A 16,496-nucleotide genomic window follows, 5' to 3' on the forward strand; every position below is an offset into this window, starting at 1 on the left:
GCTCTGTCACCCACCCACCCACCCTCCCGCCCACTAGCTCTGTCACCCACCCACCCACCCTCCCGCCCACTAGCTCTGTCACCCACCCACCCACCCGCCAACTAGATCTGTCACCCACCCAACCAGCCACTCACCCACACGCCCACTAACTATATTGCCCACCCACCCACATGCCCCCTAACTATATCATCCAAACTAAGTATATCACCCGCATACCCACCTAACCGCCCAACCACCCATCCAACCACCAACCCACCCACTCACCCACTAACTATATCAACCACCTATCCCCTATCTACATTACCCACCCACTAAGTCTGTCACCCATTTGAGTGCTTAGGTGATTCATTGCGTGGTTCAATGGTTCTTCTTCATGGTGGAAAACATCTTGTATGTGTTTACAGAACCAGAATTAGCACCAGAAAGGGCTTCACTGTTTTACAAGGCAGGGCACTTTATCGAACCCTTCTCTCCAACCCTTTGTCTTTAACATCTTTTTTTTCCTGTATTTGCTGTTTCTATAGTTTGTAAGTGCGCTGCAGTGTGTCAGACTGGGACTGACCCAGCTTTCAGACGGGCCTAGAACTTTTGAACTGCATCAAGGTTGTCTGAGACGATCTCACCTCGCTGACCGACTTACAACAAAGCCTCCATCAATCTTCCGCCCGCCAGCGATTCAACCGAGTCGTCCTCCTGCGCATTATAATACAACCAGCGTATGAAACACTGACATGACACTCCATAAACATTGGAACAGTAGAGAGAGAGGAAGCCTCGGGGGAATCCCACGCCAGGGAGAACGGATCTCTCGACAGTAGCAGTGACTAGATTATCCGTATAAGAGAATTTACCTAATAGATTTCCCCCATGCTGTTCATCCTGGTCCGTGACTCATAGCTTATAGTGTTTTTTATTTTAGCACTTTGCATGCGGCTTTTATGAATAACTCTGGATGATATGTATTTGTTTACTCTAGGTTTGGCTGTACAGTCGAGAAACTTCAAACATTGTTTTATTTTAAGACAGATCCTTTTCTTCATAGATTGCCGTCATCTTCAGTAAATCCTCCAGTACATTTTATTCAGTCCAGATTTACCAGCCATCATAAAAGCTTAGCTTCGTGCCTCCTTTTCTGTCCTGTCAGTCAGATTAATGATTATGGGCCAAGGCTAATTACCAGCATGGTGTTGCTTAAGGACTGCACGCATAAATCTTGGTTATTTTTAAAGATTGTTAATAATAGGAATGACTGCAGTTCACCTTGATAAATATATCGGCCTGGGTAACGACCCTTTCGGCACAAAAGCATAAAGAATGTGCTTCCATGCACGATCAAACTCGCTCTGAACTCGACCCGGTACTCTCGACCGTTTGCGGTGATTAGTGGATTGATTCTGGCGCTTTTATCATGGAGATAAAGAAGCAGAATGTGAAAAAACACAAATTGAGATTTGATTAATTGGAGTAAATGTGAGTGAATTATGTTCATTACGCTGACCGGTTTGCAAGACTTGATTTAACAACAAACCTGTTGAACTGAAGACACTACAGATCAGCTCTGAAACCTATTGTTGACCTTCAGAGGTGAAGGTGACAGAGGTCAGACAGTAGGTTTATAAAAAACCACTCAGTGTGTCTGAAACAATTTGAGACCTCACGAAGCTAACACTGACCAAATTCACACAGGAACAAACCATGCGATTGTCCACATCATCATAAACAAGACATGTTTTAATATAAACTCACATTGTTGATATTTCCGTCAGCGTTGTTTTTGATGTTTTGATGTTCAAATTAAGGCATTATTTAGTAGTAGATGCCTTTAAATTTCATCTACTACTAAACAATGTTGATCTTCACACTGAGAAGTATGTAAAATCTGAGGTCTTAAGATAAGATAATCCTTAGTCCCACAATGGGGAAATTCACAGTGCTACAGCAGTAAAGGGAGAGCAAGGCCCTTAAGAAAAGAGTAACAAGAAGAGAATTAACACACAAGGTAATTACAGTTTGTTACTTATTGCTGTACGGACAATATAAGCTCCCCAGACAAAAAAATTAGTCACATTGCGTGTTTAAGGTGGTAGTAACTTCAGGCTCCTGCAGATGGCGTTGCATGAAGATGATTAGGCTATAAATACCTGCAGGATGTGCGACTGAATTCATTGATTGAGAAGAGGTGGTACAGTGCAGTGTGTGTCTCGGTCAATGTGTGGAAAATGGGTCACAAAACGGATGTAAATGATTGGCAAAAAGGAGCGATTGCATTTGGACGCCAAAGGCCACAGTGTGAAGGAAGTAGCTGAGTTTGCAGTTGTATCAAAGCGTACAGTCATACGGGTCGACCAACAGTGGCAAAAATCCCAGTCTACAGGAAACTCTCGTCAGAATTGTGGCCGAAAGATGAAACTGATGGATAGGGACCCCCGGCATGTTTCACAGCTTGTGAATAAAAATCGACCTACCTATGGAGAGTTCTTTCAGAAATTGGTTATGAAGAACCTGCATTGACTTCTAGAAGCAATTCTTGCCTGAAGTGAATCGATTTTTATTCACAAGCTCCCCAGACAAAAATTAGGGGGCTTATATAATACTAAAGATAAAAAATATAAGATAGAAGATATAAACTCTATCCTTCACATAAACTCTGTTCACAAAAATTAACTCTGCTTTAAGCTTTAGCTCACCTATAGCGGCTTCTCTCACATCTCCAGCAGGAAACTTTTCCAAAAGTGGAACAGTTTCTTGTAAAATGTCCCTCGACATTCGATTTTTACAAGGCTGAAGTCGCTTCTCATTCGCCAGCTTCTTGTTTGAACTGGGAGTAAAAAACTCCAGAGCCGCATGTCGCTGAGCTCTGGTGTGGGGCTTCCTGTCTGGTGTACAGTAGCTTCTGTCCAGCTGAAGTAGTATTTCTGTTTTCTCTTCTTTGGTCTAAACAGATAAAAAACTCTGACCAAATCATGAGATGCAGACTCCACACTGTCCTCTGATGGAGAATAGAGTTCAGGTATCTCGTGGTTCTTCAGTACGATAGCGTATAATGTTATAGAAAAGCTAATTTGCACATCCTAAATACTTTTTTGAACTTTCATTCAGATGTTATAAATAATGTTCCCATTTGCATCATGTGATGGGGAGACCAAGCTAGCAGGTAAAAAATTGGCCATCACCAAAACTAATCCTACACAGATGGTGTAAAACGTGGGCTGGTCTTCTTCCAGTCTAAACCTGCACACAATACACCTCTGTTCGTCTCGCCCTGTTTACTTCCAGTAGCCGCTCACATTAAATGCAAAGCCTTAATTCTTGCCTTCAAGGCTGTTCCTGGAGCAGCGCCCACCCACCTACCTACACTCACTCACAAGACCCTACTATTCATCCCGTTCACTGCCATCTGATGAATGATGACTGGAGCTGCCATCATTATATGGCTTGAGGTCTCACTTCAGATACTTCTGCCTGGTTCCTCGATGGTGAAATTAGCTGCCTACGTGTGTCCGTCTTGTGGAACTCTTGCAACCTTCAGTAAGCTTCTCAAGGTCTTGTCCGTTCATGAACGATAATAGAATTCTCTCTTTTCATTGTTTACTGTTGGATTGTTCTCTGTGCCATGTTTGTGTGCACGTATTGTAACTTGAGGCTCTGTGCCTGCATGTTTCTCTTACTTCCTAGTACTGTTTTGTACTGTTTCCGATGAAAACACAGTCGTGTAGCACTTACCTCGACGTTGGCTCTTGTCATAGCTCTACACTCGGATTTCACTTCCTTCACTTGTGAGCCACTGTGGACAAAAGCATCTGCCTGATGTATAAATGTAGTGTAAATGAAACTGGCTGCTGCTCAAGGACTCAGTTACCCACATTATCACCCCCGGTGCTGTGAGCTGATTTTATATGGAAGACTTTATTTTCTGTGTTTGCCCTGAAGATCACCCACATGCAAGCATTGTAGTGAGTAGCTAGAACTGAATGATGGACCGAGCATAAGTGGAAGGTTGCAAAGATCATAAATACATTTATGTTTCATTTACATTATGTTTTTGTTTGTTTTGATGTGAAAAGTTGGCAAAAACATGGTAAAGGATGTTTTTTCTTTACAACTTTGCATCAAATTCAAATCAAAGCCCTTCTATTACTTATAAACACATATGGGAAATAGAACAGGAGATGCTATGATATTATTGATATTATAATGAATATAAATGTTAATCCCCACTTTCAGGGCTGTCTAAAGCTGGCAGTATGCTTCAAACTGTGAAATAACTAAACTAAATCAAATTACTGAGCACACTGTTGTACACTTGATGTACTAAACCTCTGTGCACGCCTCAGCACTGCTAGAGGCTACTGGAGTGATGCAGTCACCCATGTGACCCCATCCGGACCAGTCGCAGTTAGGAGGTCTCAGAACAAACTACAAAGTGGTTTTGAGCTCCGCACCACAACATTTTGGCCAGAAAGACGTAATTTTGTTTCAAATTTTTGTTTTTGAAGTATGCTGCTGACTTAACCCCTTAAATCACATACTAAGGATTATTATTCAGTAACTACAGGGACTTTAATGTAAACTAGATAAGCTGTTCTTAGATTATAGAAGTGTGTAATAACAATTTGGGCCTGCGTGTGAGCTCTGGCCACCAAAGAGGTTATGATCAGGAGGACTGACCATTGATGGCCAGCGAGCTAGTTCACTCTCTCTGGGTGGAAAGAGCTTTTTGTCTTTCTTCCACATCTCAGCATTGTGAGCATCTATTAACTGGCATGACAGAATTAGTATTTCTCCTCTAAGCGCATTGATGAAGCATTACCAACAGTTCAAAAGGATGCTCGCCAACACTAGCAACCACCTGGAATACCATAGCAATGGCCTAGCAACACCTTAGCAACCACCTGGGATACCATAGTAATGTTATCCTTAGCAACCATCTGGGATACCATATCAATGACCTAGCAACACCTTAGCAACTGCCTGGGGTACTATAGCAATGGCCCGGCAACACCTTAGCAACCACAATAGATACCACAGCAGTGGCCTAGCAATACCTTAGCAACCGCCTAGGATAACATAGTAATGTTATCCTTAGAAACCATCTGGGATACCATAGCAATGACCTGGCAACACCTTAGCAACTGCCTGGGGTACCATATCAGTGGCCCAGCAACACCTTAGCAACCACAATGGATACCATAGAAGTGGCCTAGCAACACCTTAGCAACCACCTGGGATACCATAGTAATGTTATCCTTAGAAACCATCTGGGATACCATAGCAACGACCTAGCAACACTTTAGCAACTGCCTGGGGTACCATAGAAATGGCCCAGCAACACCGTAGCAACCGCAATGGATACCATAGCAGTGGCCTAGCAACACCTTAGCAACTACCTAGGATAACATAGTAACGTTATCCTTAGCAAGCCCCTGGGATACCACAGCAGTTGCCTAGCAACACCATAGCAACCACCTGGGATCCCAAAGCAATGGCCCAGCAACACCTCAGCAACCACCTAGGATAGCACAGCAACAGTCTAGCTATACTTTATCAACCACCGTGGCTACTTTAGCAGCACTCTAGCAACCACCTGGGATACTAAAGCAATTGCCAAGCATTCTGCTCTGTTTACATATGTCAGTCACTACATCCGTCCTGCCTTCACGTCTCCGGTTTCACAGAAATAATACATCTGAAATGATTCGCTTTTGTTATTGTCAGTCATAACTGCAACCTTTAAGATGGATTCATTCCCTGAATTGAGATTGAACTGACCCGAGCCCTGGTCGCCTGACTTCCAAGCCCTTAACTTTCTTGGCAGGCCTGCAGTGTCTGGGGCCTTTGCCACTATGGGAGAGTGGACATGTCTGGCGAGTTATCGAGGGTTGAAAACCGGCCCAGGTCAAGCTGTCAGTCATGGCTGGAGCCCAGGACCTCCGTAACAGTTCAGGACCGACAGCCAAGAGTCTGCTGCCAGGGAGGCGAGGCAGAGGAGAACCCTGGACTTGTAAGGGTTAAAACCAGCAGATGAAGTCTTTTCGTGACCAGAGTGGAGTCTTTGTTGGAATGCGGGGAAGGGTTTCAATCAGGTCCTGAACTGCATTAATTTGAATGGGAGCAGCTCCAAAGGAGCCGTGGGCTAGGCCCACTTAGGCTGAAGAAGTGATTTAACATTTGGAAGAGCTTATGAGTTGTGACCTCAGAAATCCTTTTTGACTTGTGTCCTATCTGTGAGGCACAAGCTGCTTGTATAATCAGTGTTTATTTTCTCCGTTCAGATGTGGAAAATTCCTGCTCGAGATGCACTCGCGTAACCCGCAGCTGAGGTCCGTAACGTTCTGAGTGAGCGCACATAAATGAACTGCTCGTCCTTAAGCCTGCTCTCTTAAATCTTTCTGGGTGATTAATGTGCTCACTGGGGAACGATGTCCGTGCATTATGATTAAATATGTATCAATACGCCGTGTATCGTGAGTTTACTATGATTAGACCTATTAGGCCCTGTTCAGCCTTGGTGTTGACATCTATCCTGACCGTAAGTGCACTGCGGGACATACAGGCTTTACCAAGTGACCACTTATTGTCGGATTTTGTGATTGGAGGAAGGGGGCCAGGCGCATTTACTACCTCAATCTCGTGCGTCATGTACAAGCTCATATAAACGTTCTAGGCTACATGGATCGCTAACATGACATCCTTCGATGCTGTTGGACACAGTGGCCCTCGTTCATCACTCCATACGGTCAAATCTGATCATAAAGTGAGAGCACATTGCCAAAACCTACCTGCATACTTAAAATCTCACTGTTTTACAGCTGCAGTGCAAAAAAAGTTATACCTTGGCAAGTGAAGTTATTGTAAACAGAGTCGATATATCTAATATTTCCAATGGTGAGATTGTTATTAGGTAAATGTAAGATTATTAAACTTATTTCTAGACATTTTTTACTTGTTTTAAGTCTTTTAAGCAAACAAAATGATCTATACTGGCTGATCATTTTGCTTGAAATAAGCATAAAAATTAAGCTGCTAAATTACTTAAAGCAAGTAAAAGACGTTTAGTTATTTAAGTGTATAAAACTATATACTTGTATCGCGCTGCTGTCAGAGCAGGGTGTATGTCCAAATCGACAACTTTACAGGAGAAGGAAAAAACTGACTTTACTTTTAATGGAAGTCAATGGAACCAGATTTTTTCATTTTGCATCGTTTATTTTGGTCCATTTATTATGAACTTTACACACAATGTAAAGAACAACAGGCATTTTCAAAATGTCAAAAACTGAAAAACTGGAGAAAAACTGGTTTTGTTCCAACAGCAGCGATAGGTTATACATAGTTTTGTTGTGTAAGACGTTATATCATCTTACAACTGTCTCAAAATTTCAAATATTGACTCAATTTTAGTTCACTTTACTTGACGAAATATCATTTTTTGCAGTGTGTTAAGCACAAGCCCACAGAGCTGATTTCTCAGACTATAGCTTTTTACAAGATTACTTAACTTATTTCTGGACATGTTTTACTTGTTTTAAGTCATTTTATTGAGTTAAATTATCTGTATTGACATTTGTTTGCTTGTTTTAAAAAAATACACTTTAAATAAGCAAAATTATCTGCCAGATTACTTAAAACTAGTAAAAATGTCTGTTTTATAATCTAAGAACATTCCTGCAAAATATGAAATATTAGATCTAATGACTCAATAAAAGATCATTTTACTTAAAAATATACAATTTTTGCACTGTTTTAAGCACAATCTCACAGAGCTGATTTCAGACCATAGCTTATTGCAAGATTATTTAACTTATTTTTAGACATTTTTGCTTGTTTTAAGTTGTTTTATCAAGTACAATCAACTATATTGGTGATCATTTTGCTTGAAATAAGCAAAATTATTTGCCAGATTACTTAAAGCAGGTTAAAGATGTCTATATAAGTGTATATAACTATATGCTTGTACATATTGTAATTATGTAATGTAAATATATGCGTTATATAATGTTGATATTCCTACAGCTGTCGCAAAATTTGCAATATTACATATATTAACTCAGTTTAAGTTTGTTTTACTTGACAAAATATCATTTTTACAGTGTGTTAAGCACAGTTTTACTGTTGGAGCTGATTTCAGACTGTAGCTTATTGCAACATTATTTAACGTATTTCTAGACATTTTTAAATTTATTTTTATGTATTTTTTTAGAAAGTAATTTTATCAAAATTTTCTATATTGCCAGATTTGTTTGCTTGTTTTTACAAATACACTATAAGCAAAATTTTCTGCCAGATTATTTAAAGCAAATAATTAAAAAAAAAAAGTCTATAAAGAGTTTTATAACCCTAAAATGTTCCTGCCACTGTCTCAAAGTTGTTTTCAATATTAAATATATATTGACTCAATTAAAGATAATTTACTTGTCAAGATACCGTATTTCACGGTCTGTTAATGCAGTTTCACTGTCGGAGCTGATTTCAGGTTGTCCTGTGCAGTTTCACTGTCCAGGCTTTGCTCTAGGATTGGGTAGGCATTGCTCTTCCAGCGTTAGTTTTGAAGAGCCCAATGAGCCGCTGCTTACTGCTGTTCATTTATGAGCAAATTGCCCAAGAGGCATTTTAATACTGGGCATAAACAGAGCCTAAGATGTGGTTCAGAGGACTTTGCAGTGCAGTGACTGGACTGTTTATTGCTGAAGTGTGAACCTGTCCTCGGTCCTCAGTCCCCAGTCCGTAAAAGAAGAGTAAACACACATGAGGCCATGCAGAGTCGATCTGGGTTCATTACACTGGCATGAAGATCACGCAGAGAGAAGCATGTCGGAGGCTTTTCCCTTTAATTGTCCTCACGCTGTTTCCCGTGCACCTGCTCTCCGTAGTGGGTTAATTAGTCAGGGAACTGATGACGTGGAGGCCTGTACCGGAGAAATCTGGCATGTTTAGCAGAGAACGGGCTTAGATTAAACAATGTGCTGCACGATTTCAGCAGCATTCGCAGCAGATATACGCAAAGAGTCGTAAAAGCCGTGGCGCAGCGTGAGCTCCCAGTAGCTCCACTCCCAGTTAAAGCTCCAGGGGGAGCTTACAGGCAATGAGCTGTGTGTTTATGGGCCCCAGATGTTACCATTACATCAACATCAATGGGTCAACTCAGGTATTACACACTTGAAATGATGGTTTTTCAGGGGTTCTTTAGTAAAGAAAATGGTTCTGTATCGAGTGTTTGGACTGTAAAACCTCTGTTTGGAGGGTCATGTAGCCCTAACACTTCACCCTACCCCTCGATCTCAACAAGAATCGGGACACCGAAACCCTAGACGTCAACGCATAAAACGGAGGGGTAGGGCTAAGTGGTAGGGGCGAGGGGTGAAATGGGACTGGGCCTTAATGTTGTATAACAATTTACTTCAGCCTCACCAGTTATTTCATTCTTACAGTGTCTTTATTGGAGTAGTTGCTAGAACCTGTTTGCATTTCAGAGTAGCTTGGCTAGACTGTCCCGGTAGTTATCATACACTATATTGCCAAAAGTATTTGCTCTTCTGCCTTCACACACATATGAACTTGAGTGACATCCCATTCTTAATCCATAGGGTTTAATATGAACAACCAAAGGTGTTCTATCGGGTTGAGGTCAGGACTCTGTGCAGGCCAGTCAAGTTCTTCCACACCAAACTCGCTCATCCATGTCTTTATGGAGCTGCTTTGTGCACTGGTGCTCAGTCATGTTGGAACAGGAAGGGGCCAAACTCCCCAAACTGTTCCCACAAAGTTGGGAGCATGAAATTGTCCAAAATCTCTTGGTACTGAAGCATTAAGAGTTCCTTTCACTGGAACTAAGGGGCCGAGCCCACCTCCTGAAAAACAGCCCCCCACCAAAATCCCCCCTCCACCAAACTTTACACACGGCACAATGCCGTCAGAGAAGTACCGTCTCCTGGTAACCGCCAAACCCAGACTCGTCCATCGGATTGCCAGACGGAGAAGCGTGATTGGTCACTCCAGAGAACACGTCTCCACTGCTCTAGAGTCCAGTGGCGGCGCTTTACACCACTGCATTCCACGCTTTGCACCGCGCTTGGTGATGTAAGGCTTAGATGCAGCTGCTCAGCCATGGAAACCCATTCCATGAAGCTCTCTATGCTGTTCTTGAGCTGATCTGAAGGCCACATGAAGTTTGGAGGTCTGTGGCGATTGACCCTGCAGAAAGTTGGCGACCTCTGCGCACTATGCGCCTCAGCATCCGCTGACCCCGCTCTGTCATTTTACGTGGCCGACCACTTCGTGGCTGAGTTGCTGTCGTTCCCAATCGCTTCCACTTTGTTATGATACCACTGACAGTTGACTGTGGAATATTTAGTAGTGAGGAAATTTCACGACTGGACTTGTTGCACAGGTGGCATCCTATCAGTGTACCACGCTGGAGTTCACTGAGCTCCTGAGAGTGACCCGTTCTTTCACTAATGTCTGTAGAAGCAGTCTGCAGGCCGAGGTGCTCGGTTTTATACACCTGTGGCCATGGAAGTGATTGGAACACCTGAATTCAATGATGTGGATGGGAGAGGGAATACTTTTGGCAATACAGTGTAATTTTACTCAATATAGTTACACATTACTGTAGAAAGGTAACACGGTTAATACCTAGAACTTGCTGAGCCAAAACAATCATCTAGTACTTTGTAGTTTGTACCACACACTTACTAGGTCAATAGCTAGAACTTAAAGTAATGTAAAAGAACGTGTTACCAGTGACTGGAAAGAAGAAATCTTGCAAAATAAAACAGAGAACAACTGAAAATGGAAGAGGAAGACGAAACAAGGAACCAGCATAGAACACCACCAGGAAAATGATATAAACATTGATGTTCTAAGTGTAAATAAGTGAACATGTCCTCTACAGAGACACCCTTCCCCACATTTTAATACACAATTACTGTTTATTTGCTGAATTTAGCATATTAACTCACCAACAATAAAACATTGTTTGATGTAGTTTTGCATACGACTGTGTGTACAATTGTGAGAGCCTGTAAATTGGCTGATTTTCCTAATATAAGCTAACACTGAACTGGAGCGAATGGGTCAGCTTAGATAGCCAGTAAACCCAGTGAAGTCTTGGGGACTGGACCTTCTTTCTGTACAGCAAACATAAACTCAGAGTACTCAAGCAGTTTTCCAGTGACTTATTTACTTTGTATGGACCTGTTTACTTGTACTGAAGTGAATCAGCACTGCAGTATCAGTGCTCTTAACTAAGGGGGGTATTTTTAACACCCAGTCCATCCTTTAATGCCCCAAAGGACACGGTGGGAGTGGCCGGACCCGGCGGAACGAGGGACGCTATGGTGGCTGGTGGCCGTTTCCATTAGGAGAGGATTTGCCGCGGGGCCTTTGTTAGCATTGATCCGGCCTCTTTCAGGAGGTAGCCGGGCTCACTGATCCGTGACCATCTCATCTATCTTGCAGGGTTCGAGGGACCTCGCTGTGAAATTGACACCAATGAGTGTGGCTCCAGTCCGTGCCAGAACCAGGGCCATTGTGTGGATGGGGTCAACAGTTACTAGTAAGGACTGGATGCAATCTTTTCCTATTTATATATTTATTTCTTGTCACATTTAATCTATATAGAAGATTTGATTTCTCTTTGTATATATACAAAACCTCGAATCTCCAAAATGACAACTTCACAGGAGAAGGAAAAAACATACTGTAGTTTTAATGTAAGTCAATGGAACCAGACTCTTTTCCAAGTCATTTAGAAATGACACTTCAAAGTCGTTTCTTAGTAACGGCATATTACCGGATATATTTATTTCGTTATTTATAGTTAATTGTATAGTTATATATATATATCTTTTTATTCATTTTTTAAACACCTATGGTCAGTTGCCTGCCCACTTTATTTAGATTTAGAGGGCAAAATTACACACCCGGGCAGCTCTGTCTTTCCCCCCGAGGTAGGCAGGGCATGACACGACAGTGACTTGAAAGCGCAGATCTAAAAAAAGGTGCCTGCCTGTCACGAGCCAGTAAAAGGAAAAGTGAGTGGATGGACTCCTAGGAGACCCATTGATCTGTAGCCGTGCCAGTATTGCAGGGTGAAAATAATGACCATGTGGAGCGGCTCCTCCTTTCCTCACTTCATTGGCCATGGGAACAGCATCGCACAAGAAACAGCAGCGTCTTTGATATTGACCTAGTGCTCAGTCCAACTTGCATGCAAGAAGTGCTGCTGGATGTGCTGCAGTGATGTCGGCACACGGCCGAAAATGCCCTCGTACTGAGGGTGGGCAGGCGTGGTACATTATAGCTGCCACAATATTACGTTTTACTGCTGCTGGTGAAGTTGGAACAGACAAAATGCACCAGCAAATCAGTGGCGCCACGTTAAAAAAAGACAATGTAAACATACCATGATTTTTCAACATTTTCAAAAATAAAATATTTAAGATGTTAATCCACAGAATAAATGATACACTTTTACATTATGATGTCCACGCCTCTGTGCAGTAAATGAGTGTAATCTAGGGTAAACTGATCAACGATCCATTTAAGGTGGAACAGGACATTTAACTAGCTGGCTACTGAAACATCAGCACACTACTAGTGACTTTGTTTGTTATGAGGAAAAGGGCCATAATACACTGAAATGACACTAAACTAAGATCATATGATGGTTACGGTTATCGGAATTTTTAACAGAGAAAATCTCACATTTGTGTGTTTCTTTGGTCGCAAAACGAGAGATTAGGGCTAAGTGGTAGGGGTGTTGGGTGAAATGGTATTTAGTGTATTGTAGTTAGTTTTGAGTTTGTTGTATGTTTGTTATGTAGAAACATAGTGTGGGGAAAAAGGCGTTCTTCAGCGGTTCCTGAGTAAAGGCAGGGGTTTTATATACATTGAGCAATATAAATGGTATTTGTGGTTAAACAGCAGCCTGAAAACTTCAAAACAATGCTGTACTCTCAGTATAATATTGTGTATAGCGTCACTTGCTAGCTGATATCTTCCAGCAAAGGGAGGCATCAGTGCTAATGATGCTGTCTTTATCTTCTGTTTGAAGCTGCTACTGCAAACCTGGCTTTTCTGGCCAGCACTGTGAGGAAGACATCAACGAGTGTGTCTCCAACCCCTGCCAAAACCAAGGCCTCTGCCAGGACCTCGTGAACAGGTAAGCACAACAGCTAGCTCAGGCTAGCGTTCCCTCCTCTGAACTGAACTGAGCCTAAATCGAGTATGACACTGTGGCCCGATTGCTGTCTTCTAGCTATTTGTTTTTAGCAAGCAGAGGAGGCAGAGGAAGAAGGAAAAAAACCCAGGAGTTTGAAACGAGCCCCCACGAGGAGGTGGTGGGTGTTATTCTCCACGGCGCTCCAGCCTGCGGTAAAAAGGCCTTTTCTCTTCCTCCTTGACACATATACGCTGCCTCGCTAAAGACAGAGCGGGCTGGATTCAGCGGGAAGATATCATGGCCGTAGATTGGCCTCCTCCGCCGGAGCTTCTCCTCACAAGGCTTAATAAGCACCCCGGGGCCTCGCGCCGCTCCGTCCGACAGATGGGCCGAGAAGTCCCAGGGCCAATTTAAGTCCTAAATGGTTTGTCTTCGCTTCGTCTCCTGTCGTCAGAGAGGCTCCCACGTGACCGGCAGCTCCTAACGTCCCGTCCCGGCCCCTTCTTCCCCAAATCGCTCGGTCCAAGGGAGTTCACGTCAGGTGGAGTTCACGTCTCCCCTCCCTTTCCCTCCGTCTCCGGTCTTCTTCGATAAAAACCAGGCAAGAACATACTTAACCTTCCTGGCTCCACCATGGCTTATAGGGGGTTCCTCTGGGGTTCTTTACTAAAGGCACGGCAAAGAACATATGTATGTGGGCGTGTGAGGGCTTCTTGACAGCTACACATCCTTTCAGACCCACAGCGCTGAGTCGTCTTCTCACAGTGGAAGGATGGACAGAAACACCTGTGGATGTTTTCAGATCTGATCAGCTTGATTTTCTCCTCTCTCTCAGAGATGAAAGCTTTAAGTGCTGTTTATCTGATGGGGGCAGTTTTGGGGTCGACCAGCTCCTCCAAGTGGTTGTTAGGAGTCACGTTTTCTCGATAACCTTTAATCAGTTTCTCCAGTTTTGCCTGATTCAAGTGGATGATCTTGTATTTAATCTCAAAAATATCTCATTTAGACATGTTGCAAGTATCTCCTGAAAATTAGTGATGTACTTAGTAGCTGTTTCAATGGGGTTCTGTTTTAGTGCTGTTATTAACGCATTTCAGAATCAGAATCAAGCTTTATTGGCCAGGTTTGCTTACACATACAAGGAATTTGGTTTTGGTTACAGGAGCTCACAGTGCACAGTACCAGACAGACATGTACATGTAGTGAATAAAATGAAATAAAATAAATATACAAATAAAATACAATAAAATAAAATGAAATAAAATACAAAAAAATAAAATAAAACATGCATTCCTACCATCACTCACTCACACACACACAAACAGTCATACCTGTAACCTCTACATTGTGCAAAGTATATACCAGTGTTATTAACGCCACAATTTTTTAAAACGCTGTTAGTGTATTTTCCCAGTTTGACCCTTTAAACTATAAGTGGTGGTCCAAGCTGAAGCCCAGCCGCTCACACACTATATGCTGCTTTGATGGACTCTCTTGTAACACTCTCATTCACATACAGCTTTTTAATGGCTTTTAAAGTGATACCATCAAAACCTTCTGCAGACTATGCTTAAGGGGGAACTATGGAGATATAGAAGAGCAGCAAACTCACAAAAGCAACAGCAAAGCGGAAAGAAGCTCCAGTTCCCCTCAGGAGCCTCCACTGTAATAGGAATCCATGAGCGAGAGAGAGAGAGAAAGAGAGAGAGAGAGAGACGCCACTAATTGTGTGCATGTCGCTGTTGTTGGAACAAAACCTTGTATCTCCAAATTGGAGAAGGAAAAAAAAATCTACTTTTCTTTTAATGTAAGTCAGTGGAACCAGACTTTTTACAAGTAATTCTGGGTCGTTTCTTTTGGTCCATTCAGTGTGAAATTTACACACAATATAAAGGAAAGTAGGCATTTTCAAATTATGTTAAAAACGGAAAAACATCAAAAATGGAGATACAAGGTTTTGGTGTATGTATGTGTGTATATATATATATATATATATATATACACATACACACACTATATTGCCAAAAGTATTCACTCGTCTGCCTTCACACGCATATGAACTTGAGTGAGATCCCATTCTTAATCCATAGGGTTTAATATGATGTCGGCCCACCCTTTGCAGCTATCACAGCTTCAACTCTTCTGGGAAGGGTTTCCACAAGGATTAGGAGTGTTTATGGGAATTTCTGACCATTCTTCCAGAAGCGCATTTGTGAGGTCAGACACTGACGTTGGACGAGAAGGCCTGGCTCGCAGTCTCCACTCTAATTCATCCCAAAGGTGTTCTATCCGGTTGAGGTCAGGACTCTGTGCAGGCCAGTCAAGTTCTTCCACACCAAACTCGCTCATCCATGTCTTTATGGACCTTGCTTTGTGCACTGGTGCTCAGTCATGTTGGAACATGGATCATGTAAGGCTTGGATGCAGCTGCTCGGCCATGGAAACCCATTCCATGAAGCTCTCTATGCTGTTCTTGAGCTGATCTGAAGACCACATGAAGTTTGGAGGTCTGTAGCGATTGACTCTGAAGAAAGTTGGTGACCTCTGCACACTATACGCCTCAGCATCTGCTGACCCCGCTCTGTCATTTTACATGGCCTACCACTTGATCTATACGTATATATATATATATATATATATATATATATATATATATATATATATATATATATATATATATACATATATGTACACACCCATTGGTTGGAACATGCAGCCGCTGCTGTTCTCACTGGAACGAACAAGCTGTGTTCACTCTGAACATCGTGTAATTTTTATGTTCAGATTCTCGCATTTACACAAAAAATAATGTTACTGAATATTAAAAATGATATATATTTTGTCCACTAACAACTAAAACACTATGTTATAATAAATTATTATTACTCAGGTTATTAGGCAGTCTGCATGAAATAATGCTAATGTCACAGTAAACGTAGAATCAAAATGAAAAGCTCACATATTAATTTGGACCAAGCAAAGTTAACCCAAGAACCTAAAAGTTCTATGGAGAAACTACTATAGATATATAGTAGTGTAAAGAACCTTTTTTAAGGCCTTCTGTGTAGCACCCAATAGGGTCCTGCTTACTGACTCGAGCGATTCTGTGGAAACTGAAGATACTAAACTAAATCAACACCGTTTGTTTTCATATAGAGGAGATGTTTTATCATGATTTGAATTAGATGCAGAGTTATTGTTGTCTTGTTTTGCAGAAACACATTCTGGTTGTTACGTGACTCGAATGTGAATTCAATTTATTATGCAAATAACGGTTATTAATAATGTAACTGCATAGTTATACTGAAGTACTATAGCAAAACAGCCGTAATAA

At 41.9% G+C, this 16,496-nt stretch overlaps 1 protein-coding gene across 1 annotated transcript in view; it reads left to right on the top strand.

The window, feature by feature from the left end:
• The window catches only part of eys (eyes shut homolog), a 433,237-nt gene that overhangs the window by 186,107 nt on the left and 230,634 nt on the right, over positions 1–16,496 (top strand). Inside the window, exons 22-23 of the mRNA XM_036583442.1 lie at positions 11,458–11,554; positions 13,055–13,162. Coding sequence (XP_036439335.1) covers positions 11,458–11,554; positions 13,055–13,162 — 205 coding nt within the window. The remainder of the gene's footprint in view (positions 1–11,457; positions 11,555–13,054; positions 13,163–16,496) is intronic.

Source organism: Colossoma macropomum, unplaced genomic scaffold (genome assembly GCF_904425465.1).
Source record: "Colossoma macropomum unplaced genomic scaffold, Colossoma_macropomum, whole genome shotgun sequence".
NCBI lineage: Eukaryota > Metazoa > Chordata > Actinopteri > Characiformes > Serrasalmidae > Colossoma > Colossoma macropomum.